This window comes from Mercenaria mercenaria, chromosome 5 (genome assembly GCF_021730395.1).
Source record: "Mercenaria mercenaria strain notata chromosome 5, MADL_Memer_1, whole genome shotgun sequence".
Lineage (NCBI taxonomy): Eukaryota > Metazoa > Mollusca > Bivalvia > Venerida > Veneridae > Mercenaria > Mercenaria mercenaria.
Window position 1 is genome coordinate 76,104,321 of NC_069365.1, and position 16,740 is coordinate 76,121,060.

The 16,740-nt window shown below is 35.2% G+C and overlaps 1 protein-coding gene across 1 annotated transcript; it reads left to right on the forward strand.

Annotated features, from left to right (window-relative positions):
• Positions 1–1,852: 1,852 nt before the first annotated feature.
• On the forward strand, positions 1,853–13,960 carry LOC123557662 (E3 ubiquitin-protein ligase TRIM71-like). Its single transcript, XM_053544018.1, has 3 exons — positions 1,853–1,950; positions 3,868–4,238; positions 9,088–13,960. The coding sequence occupies exons 2-3, from the start codon at positions 3,898–3,900 to the stop codon at positions 10,409–10,411; spliced, it is 1,665 nt and encodes a 554-aa protein (XP_053399993.1). The 5' UTR covers positions 1,853–1,950; positions 3,868–3,897; the 3' UTR covers positions 10,412–13,960.
• Positions 13,961–16,740: the final 2,780 nt, after the last annotated feature.

Here is a 16,740-nt window from a genome sequence, read left to right on the forward strand (position 1 = left end):
TTCGCTTCTACTTACTGATACAATATGCACACCTTTTATATACTAGTTCATAAAACTCGCCCCAGAGGTATGTACGTGTAATATTTACTTTATTTCAATAGCGGGTTTGTTTTCATTCTGAATTTATATTAAATAACATTAACACATTAAGCAAGAAAATATCTGCAAAGTCACAGAGAAAAACAAATAAAAGCATCTATATGAGTTATACAAACCTTGTGCACATGTACCATAAAACTAACTGAAAATATACAAAACAGATAACAAATTTTAATATGCACGTTTTCTTTACTTGAACATTCTGACCAGACGGAGTAATTTGTTGCACCATTTGCACGAAAACTTCGTGACCCGACACTACAAAACCTGCGGTTATAAAAGCCGAATCACAAAGGATTATGAAGTTCGCCACTTCCAATTTTGCTATATAGGTAACATATCCGCCGCTTAACAGGCTGGTAACATTGCCCGATCGGGCTTATGACACAAAAAGTAATATTTCTTGACAAATAATGAAGATATTTCTTTCAAACTTGGTCCATTTATTAAGCATTACATATAATGCTTATCAAGATAGAAATAACTTTGTTGCCTTCAGTTTTGTTAGAATTACTTCCCTTTTTCAGATTTTATGATGCATAATTTTTGAAGTCCAAAAATATTATGTTTTAATGCAATGTTTAAAACAGAAAAGGGTTCAATGGCTTTCTAGTGCTCCAAACTTGTGCGCCAATACCTTTATTCTATATATTTAGGGTAAATACTTTGTTTCTAGTGCAGATGTATGAGCAATTTGTTTAGGACTAACATTTTTCTATAATGTTGTAAGTGAAAGCAGAGTAAAATGTTTACATTCATGTACTAGCGCAATAATTTAGAGCATTAGAAAGCCATTTAACCCTTTTTTGTTTTAAACTTAGCATTAGAACATTGTTTTTTTTGGACTTCAAAGATTATGCGTCATAAAAATCTGAAAAGGGGAAATAATTCTACCAAAACTGAAGGCAACCAAGTTATTTTTATTCTAATTTGTATCATTTGTTATGCTTAACAAATGGACTAAGTTTGAAAGAAATATCTTCATTATTTTTCAAGAAATATTACTTTTTGTGTCATAAGCCCGATCGGGCAATGTTACCAGCCTGCTTAAAATATTCAAAATGTTTACAGATAAACTGTTTCAAATTTCTACAGCCAACATTTCCACTAATTCAAGTACACAGTAGGCCGAAATCAAAACAAGATATTTTGTAAATCCGTATTAGCACATATCCCTTAGCGTTGATGAACCTTACCATGTCAGTAATCTTTGTAAAAGATATTCTATCCAAAATCAAAACTTTAAGCAATATGAAATGTCATATTTTGTGGAAACAGTATGTTGATAAATTCTAGGACATTCCCGTTACACGTGTCAAAATTTCAATCTCAAAATATTCATTTTGACAAAACACTACGGAACACAGAAAAAAGTAATAAATCTTTACCTTTCCGAAATTGCTACCTTTTACGCTGAGTATTACGTTGAGTGTTCATTTCCAGATGCAAATGATGTCCAAAAATTGAATATTCGTCTCAGGAGGGTTTGTCAAGTTTTCTTACGAGAATAAACAAATAATCAAAATACTTGTTATGCTGTCAAATATTCAACCTCGAGTGAAGAATATCAGTTAACAATCACTTATATAGTGCACTGAAAACATGAGAAAGTCGTGAATTTTGCAAGCAGAAAACGCGGTAAAATAACTACCGGGAAATGGAGACAAAAATAGTTAGCAGACGATGTAAAACGTGAATAATTTAATTTACCCACGAAAGTGAAGTCACTTTTTTAACTGAGTCGCTTTAAAGCCGCGTAGCAGTTTCCGTATTGTGAATACTGACGAAGGATGTGACCTGTTTGCAATCAAGAAAACCGACTTATTTCAGTTAGGTCGGAAATAAATACAGGTATTGACTTTGATTATGTTTTATTAGTATCTAGTTTCAGTTCACATTTGTATTTAATCATGAATTTGACGGGAATGATCTGTTTATTTGATAAAAACAAGTTCAACTTTCGATTTCCATATTGTCCGCTGTGAAACCGAAAGTTGAATTTTGTTAGTGAAAATATGCAGATACATGGACAGTCTATCAAAATAAACAGGTTTTGAATGGTTGAGTATGTAATATTTGTACTTTAAAAGTTAATATCATCTGTTAATTAAAAGTCTAAATCGGAGATGAGGTCACGATCTTGAAATGCCTGGGTGGGTGTGGGTATGTGTGCGCGCGCGGTGGGGTTGCGGTTGGAGCTCGTTACACAGAAATCTTTGTTCACTTTTGCATTTTCAAATAATTGGATACATTTTTAAAAGTTCTTGTCTGTTTTATATTAATCACTGTATTGCAAGCCCGGATCCAGAAATATTTGACTGGGGGGGGGGGGGGGGGGGGGGGGGGGGGGGTGCACAAGTTTACAACAAAGGCTTCACCGGCGAGGTGCATAGCGCCGAGAAGTCGCAGGTACGTGAGGGAGACCTCTGACCGTGTTGAGGGGAAGAGTGGGGAGACCCCTGAAAGTTTTTTATATACAGGTATGAAATGGTGCCTCGAGATTTGGTGCACTTATTGTCTGAACTTTGAGGTACTGGTGGGGTACTCCCCTAAGTTTAGGTGGGGGGGGGGGGGGGGGCACAGGTGGCACTAACGTACCTAGGATACAGTATGGGTCCATGAGCCATATGCACTTAAATTTACTACAATTATAATATTTTCTTAGGAAAAAAATGACAAAAAGCCGTTTTGAAAAAAAAATGCACCAGTGACAATGAGCCATGAGAAAGGTAGGTAAGAACAGTTTGACATGTGCATTGCTTCCAGGTCCGTATATTTTTTTCAAAACAATATTTCCTTATCAGTGATTGGCCGTCTTTTGTGCAAAAGAATAATCTTTCAGAAAAACCTTACTTCAAAGCCCAGTTCCAACCCGTTTACGCATCACGAGCGAGCAACGGCGTACGAAACGGTAGTGTTTTCTCTATCCGAATAAATCCCACACATTTTTCGCAACGAAGTCTCCCCCCTAAAACAAATCAAGTACACCATGCCATGTTAGATTTTCCCTAGGCTTAGCTTAAAAGAACCAACACTTTGCTTAGTGTTTTAATTATTTCTCATAAAAGCTATACAGCTTCTATTACGTTCAACTGAACTTATATACTTGTATAGTGTACATCCCGATTATTAACTGTATATGCGCATATTATCATGTCTTTTATGTCTGAATATAACCCCAAGTGTTTCAGGGGCAAAACCGAAATTCGACCCGTTCCCGCTTCCAAAGTGTTCTTCTCCATTTTAGATAAGAAATATCCTGCAAAAACTTTTTCGTACATTTTCTAAACAAACATATTTAAACATACTGAAACCATACTGTTTAAAACACAAGACACCGAACATTTAAGTAATTTTCTTCTGGAGTGTAACACATTTGTTAGAAACATTCTTTCGTTACGAGGCGATTTTCTTCAAGTTAAGTCGTTACAACGCAGTTTTACTCTCGTAACACCACATCCCTGATACTGAAAAGATAAAACTGTCCCCTTTTTGTACTTTAAGATATTACGTATACATTTGTACATTGTATGCTTAAATATTTTAGGTTTTTATATTAGATTCAAATGAAACTTGGTTTGCGTAATCAACCTCAAGTGGACATGCTTAATGTTGGCACTTGCATGTCCGATTACCTTTTCGGAGTAAGGTCTATATTTACTTTTTATATTACCCGATGTAACATTTTCACGGGGATTGCACCATACAGTGTCAGTATTAACATTATTCTGTTTTCTCCTCATGTAAGAAGTGTTGTTTTTTTTGTAGATCTGCTGGGGAATTTATGACCTATAAGACATGGCTGAAGGAGGGAACCAACCTTCTATCCAGGATGGTTCCGATGCCGATATTGCCTTTGCATGTACGCCGTGTAGTGAAGAGGGATCCAGAGAAGAGGCTGTTAAATATTGTCCGGAATGTGATGAGTACCTTTGTTCAACATGTTCAAGATGTCACCTTAAGATGAAAGCAACACGTGACCACAAGCTTGTAGAAAAAGAAAAAGGGAAACATGAGTCAAAGATCGCCAAGTCAACGGCGAAAATAAAGTGTAGACAGCATCCAGATAGGGATATTGAAATGTATTGTGGGACACACGATATGGTCTACTGTCTGATGTGTATTGCCACAGAACACAGGTATTGTAAGTTACATACAATCTGTTTGAGAATTATATGATAAGATGAAAAATACACCCATAAACATCCTTTTCAAAGTGGTACTAAAGTAGTATATAAAATTAAAAATTATGCTGTATTGTGCTACCTATATATCGCATTCGCAATACTTGTATAACATATCTTACACTGTTTATTACTTATGTAGAAGCCGCGGTTCCAACGGTGAGCCGATGTAGGATTCGTCGCGGAAAAACTATCCTTGCATACCAGACTGGGGTTTCCGGTGATTTCACCGGTGCTGTAAAACTCCATCTTACACCCTTTGGTGTAAGATTACTCTTGTGATGTAAATGACGTATAACAAGCTGCAACTACATACATGTAGATTTGTGTATTTACGTAAAACGGGATAAAAAATCAAATACCTTGATAGTACCTCTTTGTTTCATAAATTAATTCTCGATTAAAAAAAAACAACGTTATAACAAGCTGCAATTACATACATGTAGATTTGTGTATTTACGTAAAACGGGATAAAAATCAAATACCTTGATAGTACCTCTTTGTTTCATAAATTAATTCTCGATTAAAAAAAACAACGTTATCTTACAGAAAAACATTACTTTTCACTGCATATGCAAACAAAACCGGAACTGTCACGTTGCTTTTGTCTTTGTAACGTCATGACGTACTTCCTGTTTACGGACGTAGAGTTCTCGCGCTTTGTTAATTAATACGCTGCTGTAAGAAAATGTGCTATTTTTTGGAATTACTTTTACAATTATTTGTTGTGGCATGCAAGAAAAAAAAATAATAACTGATTGTAGGTGCAGATTGGAATATCTGACTATCGAGTAACAGTTTACCTGGAACCATGTTACCGCCAAAACTGTATATTCCCATCTGCACCTACAGAATATTACATTCTTGTATACCAGACGCGGATTTCCGCTGTTTTCACCTGTGCTGGAAAACTCCATCTTACATTAGGGGGTGTAAGATGACTCTCGTGCTGTAAGTGACGTATAGCGAACAGCATAAGTGTAGAAGATTTATGCAGTAATTTATATTTTATTACATTAAATCGGGATAAAATATATCTACCTTGTTGGGTCCTCTTTGTTCCTTAAATTATATTTCTCGATTCAAAAACGTTATTAGTCCCCTTCTGGTTGAAAACCAGTCTCGGGGACTACAGGATTTCGCTTTTCCACCCGTCCGTCCGTCCTGTCGCCCGCCCAACTGCAGTTTCATGTCCGGTCCATAACTCTGTAATTCATGAAGGAATTTTAAATATTATTTGGCACAAATGTCCCCCAAGGCCCATGATGAGACGACGTGCCATGCGCAAACCCCGAACCCCTAGCTCAAATGTCAAGATCACACAACCTTTACACGCAACCATCCAGCTGGCTTACGGAAGGTCTGTGGTTCTACCCAGGTGCCCGCTTGTGATGAAATAGTACACGGAGGGGCACATGGAAAACAGGATGTAAATATCAATTGGTAGAAATAGTCCCCTGTATGAGGCAACGTGTCATGCACAAAACCAGGACCCTTAGCTGAAAGGTCAAGGTCACACTTGGAGGTCTGAGGCCAACAGGGCTTTTTTGTGTCCGATTTGCAACTCAACAATCCTTAAAGGGATTTTAATATTACTTGGCACAAATATACCCCATAGTAAGACGATGTGTCATGCGCAACATCCGGACCCCTAGCTCACGTGTGAAGGTCACATTTGTAGGTTAAAAGTCGATAGGTTTTTTCCTGTATGGCAAATAACTCTTGTCATCCATGAAGGAATTTTAATATTACTTGGCACAATTGTTTCCATAATGAGAAAACGTGTCTTATGCAACCCCTTATCCCTAACACAAAGGTCAAGGTCACTGTCAGAGGTCAAAGGTCAGTAGGATTATTTTTCCCTTCTGGTCCGTAACTCTGTCATCAAGGTGGGCATATTAAAATCGCACTGTCCGTCCGTCCGCCCGTGCCTGCATGCGTCCATGCGTGCGTCCGTGTAAATTTTTGTCCGGGCTGTAACTCTGCCATCCATAAAGGGATTTTGAAATAACTTGGCATAAATGTTCACTATAATGGGTCGACATGTCATGCGCAACACCAAGACACCTAGTCCCAAGGTCAAGGTCACACTTAGAGGTCAAAGGTTAACAGGGTCTCTTTCGTGTCCGGTCCATAACTCTGCCATCCGTGAAGGGATTTTAAAATTACTTGGCATAAATGTTTACCATAATGAGACAATATGTCATGTGCAAGATCCAGACCCTTAGCTCCAAGGTCAAGGTCACACTTAGAGGTCAAATGTTAACAGGATTTGTTTCGTGTGCGGAACATAACTCTGCCATTCATCAAGGGATTTTGAAATTACTTGGCATAAATTTTCCCCATAATGAAACGACATGTCATGCGCAAGACCCAGAGCCCTAACTCCAAGGTCAAGGTCAGACTCAGAAGTCAATTGTTAACATTGTCTGTTTCTTGCCCTGTCCAAAACTCTGCTATCGATGAAGGGATTTTAAAATTACTTGGCATAAATGTTCCCTATATTGAGTTGATGTGTCGTGCTCAAGACCAAGACCCCTAGCTCCAAGGTCAAAAGTTAACATGATCTGTTTCTTGTCCGGTCAATAACTCTGCCTATTATCAAGGGATTTTAAAATTACTTGGCAAACATGTTCTCTATAATGAGTTGGTGTGTCATGCGCAAGACCCAGACCCATAGCTCTAAGGTCAAGGTTACCGTTGGAGAACTTTTTTTTGTCTGATCACAAATGATTCATACCTAAACTATTCTGGCATATTTTGCACAGACAACTGTAGCAGTCTTGGGCCCATTTCGGGAGCATTTATCACTTATAGTGACAGATCTTGTTTATATTTATAGATGTTATGAAACAATCAACAATTGTAGATTTTTGTATATGCAAATTTTAATCCAAGCGTTGTGTTATAACATATTGTATATTATAGTACAATATTGCTGATACATCATTGACAGATATCAGTTCATTATGTTATACTGCAGTAGAAAAAATGAAGAGCCTTCCAGTAGGAGACGTGGTATTTCATGGCAATACTTCATTCACTTGTTTTATCAAAAATACATATCGCGATGAAGCATAGCCTGAAATGAACACTGTACTTTGTCTTTGAAACGTCTTGACGTCTTTCCTGTTTATGGTCGTTGATTTTCCGCTCTTTGTTTAAATACAGTGCTATTAGAAATTAGTGCTGAAAAGAAAGTCCTTCTCTTGATTTTATTTTTACTATTATTTTTGGCTAAGGTATGCAAGAAAAAGATTCTGTCACTGGCTGTAGGTTCGGATGGGAATATCCGGCTATTGGGTAATTTTTTACGCTCTGCCGAGTTATAGCCTAAACAGTTAGGGGAGACTAGGGCATCTTGGGGCAAAAATTATATTTTTTCATTTTTCAAAAACATCTTGAATTCACTTTCTGTGATTGTCATACTGTTTTAAAGTATAATCCTTCATGTACATAAAGGGTAATCAATGGTCATCTTTTGTGCTATCGTGTCTGAGATATGCATCGTAGAAAACTAGCACTAAAATGTACCTCCGAAACCGGGGCACTACGGGATACATCATGGCAAACATGGGACAATGACATAAATATATAAACAAATCTATAAACTTTATTTCATCTGAACTGCAATGATAACAATTGCTTAAACAGCAACATCAAGAAAAAGACTAATCAGATTGACATTAAATTACAACGACAGCCCTACCTTTAACTTGAAACAACCTTAACTGACACTCAATTTAAATATAAACAAATCTATGAACTTTACTTCGTCTTAACTGCAATGACAATTGTAAAACATCAACATCAAGACACAGACAGATCAAATGTCATTAATTACAATGTCAGATTTACCTTAAACCTGAAACAGCATTTATGCCGTAGGTAAAACAATACAACAGCATTAAATGAACACACATATCTGTCGTGCCCAAACCCCACCACCCTTACAGTTTCAAAACAATATGAAGGTCATCTGCTTCACTGGGATTAAACATTCTGTGAAATTATCAATCAATGTGTGCTTTATAAACAGTGATATAGAAATGATTTCAAAGAGTTCACTGCAGAACTTTATGTGACAGTATTTGTGAAAATTGTTTTTTACTCAAAGTAGTAAAAAAATGAAAAAACTCAACTGAAGTTTTATTTTAAATCCTCCCGCCTTCAAACTCCGTATAAAAAACAGCTTGAAAAATGGCAATATTTTTAGCGATTCAGATAGATTAGTTTACTTTCCAGAAAAAAATTAAATCTGATGTCCCATGGTGCCAATGCCCCATGGTGCCCCGGTCTCTCCTACCCTGCAACCAGGTATTTCCATCTACACCTACAGCCAGTGAAAGAATCTTATAATAAATATGGCCGGGTGACATTATTTTCGTTGAGTTTTCCAATGCGTTTAACATCATTTTTATTTCGATTTAAACAGGAAAGATCAAGAATCCCGATTACTCTATATTTGTAAAACACCTCATAATGTGTGGCATTGTTTCGTTATGTTGGTCAAATGCCAATTTTCAACATAATTTCAGCTATGCTTAGCATGACTGTAATTAATTTCTTGTGAGATCTTACTTGTAAGTCGAAAGTAATGTCTAAAAGTCCCTTATCACGGGAGAGCAATATACCTTAAGTGTATTTTAGTCAAATCTGCAATGAGAAACTGCCTCTGTCTGTAGTCGAACCCATGATTATATGATTGGCCAGAATTGCTGCATTTATACATAGCCAATTCGGCATACGATTTTTTGAAGATTTATATGATAAATAGAATAACGTATATTATCCTATAATACAGGTCCTGTGGTGCTGTGACCAGCCTAACAGATGCGGCAGGTTCTAACTTTCACCAAAATGACGCGAACTGTCTACAAGAAGAATATGTGTCTACCAAAGAGGTTCTTACAGTCTCAGAGAAAGAGAAAAAGGAAAATCTGAACTCATTAGAAGAGAAGAGGAACACAATCGAAAAAAGACTCCAAGAAATTGAAGAGGCTTTGATAGAGCATATCAAGATGCTTTCACAACAAGATAAAACGAACCTCAGTGAAATATATTTTAAGGTGAAAGATAAGCTTGAATCAGATATCACAATGCTGAACAGTAGATTATCAGAAATGGAGAAAGTAAAGGGCCAGCTGCATGCAACGACTGAAGTTAACCAGGAAAACCGGTTCGTTCAGTTCAAACTTTGCCAGCAAATTATAAATGACGCAAAAAACTTACATGCACAGTTTGAATATGATGGTAAAGTATCAATTGACTTTACAGAAAATATAAGGGTTACTGGACCGTTAATGGAAGTTGACAGTTTGGGAAAAATAAATGAAACTGGGATATGTAAAAAGAGAGAATTAAGACACCAGAAAGAGATAAATGTTAGAATACAGAATGATAAGACCCTATGCTACCTAATCGATGTATGCCAACTTGACAGCGGAGATTGTATTTTAGCCGACCGATCAAATAAAAATGTAAAATTGATAGACACCAATCAGAATATAAAGTCTCACTTTGACCTTGGAGTTTATCTAACTGGAATTTGTAAAACAGGACACAACGAAGTAGCAGTGAAGCTGGATAATGACAAAATAGACGTGTTATCAGTAGGTACCTATATTTTTAAAGTAAGAAGTATTTCTGTTAAAGGAGGAGCTGGGTATTGGGGTATTGCTTACACAAATGGAAAGTTTTGGGCATCGACTGGAACCGCAGTTGACGTGTATGACATAAATGGAACCTTTGAAAAATCTATCTCATTTGCGAAAGGTGCTGTAATAAGACAAATGACCGTTTATCAAAACTCGGTATATTTGACTGATCGTAGTGACGGCATTGTCATATTGACGAGCGATGGTGCAAAACAAACTAAATTTCAAGATAGTAAACTGAAATGTACAGTTGGTGTGTGTATATCGAACGATGGTACAGTATATGTTTTAGATGAACCTTCCATCACTATCGTAATGTTCAGTCAAGAAGGGAAATGTCTAGGACAACTAGTCCCGGATATACCCAGCGGGAAACGTCCAGAGTCACTTTGTTACGATAGTAAAAACGAATGTATATTGATAGGTTATCAGTCGTCTAATACTGCGACTGTGCTTCATCTTAGTGACTGAGGACTTCTTCTCGGTCAAGAAATCCTACTACATATAGACAGGTTACTAGATAAAGTGAGAAGACGTACGTAGAGAATAAGGAACATAGTTACAATTTATTCCAGTTACATTACGAATATAGCCGTTCTCGCGTTGCAGTACAGTAATGATGTCACACATAAATTACTAACAAACTCTTGTACATATCTTTCTTTATGACTGTATGATTTGTTTCATGTAATACAATGTAATTCAATTCTTCAGCGTAGGAAAGTATTTAATATATCGTCGTTGATTCTCAATGTGAAGTATTGAGAAAGCTGGGTAAAAGGATAAGCTTAAAACCCGGATATAATACGCAAACATTGTTTGTTTATGGAAACGTACAAAAAAATGGTAGGGTGCGTAGTAAGGCGTTTTAGCTCACCTGAGCCAAAGGCTTATGGTGAGCTTTTGTGACCGGTCCGTCGTCCGTCGTCAGTCGTGTGTCGTCCGTCGTGTGTCCGTCAACATTTTCTAAAAAAATTTTCTTCTTGAAAACCACTGGGCAGAATTACATAAAACTTCACAGGAATGATCCTTGGGTGACCCCCTTTCAAAATTGTTCAAAGAATTGAATTCCATGCAGAACTCTGGTTGCCATGGCAACCGAAAGGAAAAACTTTAAAAATCTTCTTGTCCAAAACCACAGGGCCTAGGGCTTTGATATCTGGTGTGTAGCATCATCTAGTGGTTCTCTACAAAGTGTTTTCAAATTATCCCCCTAGGGTCGAATATGGCCCCGCCCTTGGGGTCACTTAGTTTATGTAGGCTTATATAGGGAAAACTTTGAAAATATTCTTGTACAAAACCACACGGCCTAGGGCTTCTATATTTGGTATGTAGCATCATCTAGTGGTCCTCTACCAAGATTATTCAAATTATCCCCCTAGAGTCAAATATGGCCCTGCCCTGAGGGTCCCAAGTTTTACATAGACTTATATAGGAAAAAAAGTTTTAAAATCTTCTTGTCTGAAACCACAAGACTTAGGTCATTGATATTTTGTTTGTAGCATTGTCCTATGGTCCTCAACCAAAACTGTTCAAATTGTACCCCTGGGGTGAAAAGAGGCCCTGCCCTGGGGGTCCCATGTTTTATATAGACTTATATAGGAAAAAACTTTAAAAAAATCTTCTTGTCTGAAACCACACAACCTAGGCTTTTGATATTTGGTATGGTGCGTTGCCTAGTAGTCCTCTACCAAAATTGTTCAGACTATGCCCCTGGGGTTCAAAGAGACCCCGCCTCGGGGTCACTTAATTATTATATGAGTTATATAGGAAAAAATACTAAAAAATTATCTGATCCTATTTCCAAGAGTGTTAAATAATAATTACCTGATGACCCTAAGTAATATGATGTCACTTGACTGTGACCTTGACCTTCTGACCTACTTTCTTTTTTTAAAATACAGCCTTGAAATTTGGATGACATGTAAAGTTTTGCACACCGATCGTAAAACTGAATTTCATTGACCATGAATGTGACCTACTGACTTTCTTAATATTTGAGCATCAGTTTGACATTTGAAACATGTAGCTCATATTACTCAGGTGAGCGATCCAGGGTCATCATGACCCTCTTGTTAATTTATTTCATTTGTTTTAGTTTAAACATATTTTTATTCCAAAAAGCATGAACAATTTTCCCCTTAAAATTTCCTCTTTTTTTTTTTGCTAAATTTGAAAAGCAGATTCTACCAAACTGGGAAAAATCTCTAGGGTACGGGTTTTTATCTACTGGTAGATATGATTGTTTTACTCTCAATATTTAATAGTGTAAGTATTGTTTTATAATTCTACAAACCAGTAACTGACCATATGATCAACTTCCAGCCATTATTACATTATAATGTTACATGTTATATTTTGTAAATATCTGATAATATTACATTTTGTTAATGTCTGAATATGTTACATTTTGTTAATGTTTGAATATGTTGCATTTTGTTAATATATGAATGTGTTACATTTGTTTATGTCTGTATGTAGTATGTTTTGTTAATGTCTGAATGTGTAACATTTTGTTAATGTATGACTTTGTTACAATTTGTTTATTGTTTAAATCAGTTATGTCTAAACATTTACATTTTGCTCATGTCTGACTTTGTAACATGTAAATGTCTGAATAATATGTTACATTTTGTAAATGTGTGAAAATGTGTTACATTTTGTAAATTGGAGAATATGCTATATTCTGTGAACTTTTGGACGTGTTACATTTTGTAAATGTCTTAAATATTTCATAACGGAGAAAAAAGTGATTATAAGATAAAATGATGGCAGACAACAAAGATATAAAACTTTAAAACTTATTTTCTCTAAAAGTTGAAAATTCCTGTTAGCACAGTTTAGAATTAGGCAACAAAATACTGATAAGCATTTATTCCATACTTTTCCTTAAGAAAGCTGTACAGATATTCAGTTACACATTAGAATGTCTGGATTACTTTTTAATATTTTTACATCAATTAGTAATCAAGGAAACGAAGTATTAAGAAAAGTAATAGTGTTTTAAAGTACTTTTAAGTAAATGTACAGTTGTTGTGTGTATATCTCCAATGATGGTACAGTATATGCTTTAGATGAACTTTCCAGCACTGTTTTAATGTTCAGTCAAGATGGGAAATGTCTGGGACAGCTGGTCCCGGAAATACACTGTGAGAAACTTCCAGATCTAGAGTCGCTTTGCTATGATAGTAAAAACGATTGTATATTAATTGGCTATTTGTCGTCTGATACAATGACTGTACTTCATCTAAGTGGCTGAGGAAACTACTTCATGTAGATAAAGTTTTCTTAATAGAGTGAGAAGACGTACACAGAGAATAAGGAACATACAATTCATTTCAGTTAGAGTACGAATGAAGCCGTCCTCGCGCTTCAGAATGATGCCAGACATAAATGGCATTACTAATTACTTACAAAATCTTGTACAAACTTATGTTAACGACTGTATGGTTGGTTTCGCTTCAGAAAATGTAAATGTAATTTAGTTTCCTTCAACGTGATTCGATATAGTGTTGAGAAAGTGTGGTGAAAAGATTAGCTTTAAACCCAGATGTAAGGCCTTAAGATATTGTTTGTCTACGGTAACGTACAAAAATGGTAGGTAGCGTAGGTAGATTTTTTAATTCATTTTAATATTTGTTAATAGAAATTATAATGGTCATTGTTAAACATAAGATTATATTGAAAAATTAAGTAGCTAATTAAGTGTCAATTTGCATTTATATTGCCCTTTGAAATTCCCTCCTATTTGCTGAATTTTGAAAATTTTGCTACAAAACTGGGAAAAATCTCTTGAGTAGAAGAGTTTGCTAGATATTCTTGGGTTACTCTCAGCAAACAATATTTATTAGCGTAAGTACTGATTTGTTCTAACTATAACCATAGTAACTGACCATATGGTCAACTTTCGGTCATTATTATGTAATATGTTATATTTTGTTAATATATGAATATATTACATTTTGTTAACGTCTGAATATGTTACATTTTGTTAATGTCTGAATATGTTTGCTTTGATAATATCTAAATGTGTTACATTTATTAATGTTTAAATTTGTTGCATTTTGTTTATGTCACACATTTTGCACATGTCGAATTTTGTTACATTTTTAAGTGTCTGAATAATATTGTTACATTTTGTAAATGTGTGAAAGTATGTTACATTTTGTAAATGTGTGAAAAATATGTTACATTTTGTGAATGTGTGAATGTTATATTTTGTGAATATCTGAACGTGTTACATTTTGTAAATGTCTAAACTATTTTATAAAGGAGAAAGACAGTGATAAAAAGATTAAATGAGAGGGGACAACAAACAAATATTTATATGATACGGACAGTAATCAAATAATGATACATCAACCTGATACGGTCTTTTTCTACAAAAGTAAATACAAATATTCAATTTTAAGACTATAAAGCTCATTTTCTCTAAAAGTTGAAAAATCATTATAGAACAATTAAAAATTAAGCAACAATACGCATTTATTCCATACTTTTCCATCAGAAAACTGTTCACAGATATTCAGTTATGTTAAACTGCGCACATCAGAATGTCTGGCAGATACAGTATTATTATTTTGTATTATTTCTACATCAACAAGAAATTAAGATCAGGGGATAATAAAGAGTAATAGTGCTTTAAAGCACATTTAGATAAATTATAACGCCTAGATCTTCCCCGTAGATCTGTAATGTTGGTGTTGTAGCCATATTTTGAATGTTTTATTGTTACAATATTAGGTCAATAAGCCTCAATTTAAACATGTTGGAAAATAACCCTTATTATATTAATAAGCTAATATGTCAAAGAGATAAACAAAGTCAATATATCTTATCAGTACTAGTGTTGTTTGTATTAACTATTTATAGGTTACTTATCTATTGTTTATTCACGTATACCGTATATATATCAAATAAGGATCTGATGCATAAAGCCTTTTAAGAAATGTCGCAACAATAATTGGTAATTTTAAGGGTATTTTCAATAATGTTATCACTGCATGGTAATAATCAATTCAGACTGGAGTTTTCAATCAATTACATTTAATTCGATTTTCAGTGTAAAGAGAATAATCTCTAAGTAGGTGTGTTTTTAGTTGTAACATAAATCGCCTAACCTGGCAAGGCGACTTATTCAATTATAAGGCAGGACCACTATTAGACCTTCCACATAAATCATATAATATGATTTTACAAGATTATGGACAGGACTTCGCATCAAGTTGATAATTATGTCTTAATAAAACATAACCCATTCTTTCTTTAAATCGAAATCGCCAATTCTAATATATTTCATGCATGCACATAAAATGCAATTTAATAAAGGTATTTTTTGGTGTATTCATGCCTTTTTCCCCCAAAAAACATTGTAGTGTTCCAGCTTAGATTTGCCTTCTCCTTTCCAAAGCATACATATATGATCATATAATATTCTGAATAAAAGTATGAAAATTCTAAAAATATTTTTTGTATGAATTTATTATGCATTCAAACAGAATTTAGGCTCGGGATATATGTACAGATTCGGTCAGAGTATTTATTGATGGCGGAGGAATGTTTGAAGCTTATTTTTTTGTCGCTACATTCAGTTTTGTAGTCTTACAACAACGAGAAGTAAAATCCTCCCCGCCTTTGCCACCGAAAAAACAATCAGCAATAGATATGTTGCCGATTCACGCATATATACTATAATACATCCAATTTCCACACTCTTTCTAGGACGAAACAATGTACATTCTTCTCTAAAATTCGGGGGCATTCTAGCTGCTGGCAAAATCTGAACACCATTTACCCAGGATTGAGCATTCTACAAGTTTCAATTTTCGGAGATGACGCAACATGCGTCCCTGTACCTGAACGTTAACATTCCAAAACCGTCCGGTTTGTTTCAATGTTTCAATTGGGACACGGATCCACTGACAAGTTTAGCCACTGGCCTACCGGCTTTACTGATGAAAACATGAAGGACCTTCAGTCGGAGGTTGGGCGGGTACTCTACCGGGGAGCCTGTAGATCCTCTTCATTATGGGTTCGTCCACGGTTCGTGTAGATCTGGTCATCGTACTGCAGAGGATCTTATACAGTTTATAGAAATCCCGTCAAAGTGTGGGCAGTGTGGTCATCCCGTACATCAGGGCCCGTATTCATAAAGAATCTTAGATAGAAATATCTCTTAGAAGTCAACATTTTCTAAGTTTTTCTCATTTTTGGCTTAAAATGTGTCTTAGAAACACTTTTGCCTAAGAATTGTACTAAGAACAAAATTTGGCTTAGAAATTATCTTAAGTAGGTGATTTTTCTCTTAAAATTTAAGACAGGTGGCCATTTATCTTAACTTTTAAGAATTATCTTAGAAAAGTAAAAATAGAATGGACGCAAATGACCGCAATTAACAGTTTTTCATGAATTGCATATTTACTGTATAGACTTATTAGAATATTAAGCTTAATTTAAACTTGTGACAGGCTTTCCTAATTTCTTATTAAATATAGACATAGAAATGAAACTAAGAAAAAAATAATCTTATACTTTTTTCGCTAAGATTTTTCTAAGTCGCTTTATGAATAAGAACTTAAGAATATCTCTTAACTAAGTCTAAAAAATTAAGATAAGAACTATCTTAGAGGTGATTCTAAGATTCTTTATGAATACCGGCCCAGATGACTAAAAGAGGACAATGTTCAGGTGAAGTAGCAGACGGCTATTTATCTAATCGGACAAGTGTTTTGACATCTACTTTTGAAATTGTTTCATCCTTGTTGGTGACAGATATACTGTACTTTATATCTTAGATAGGT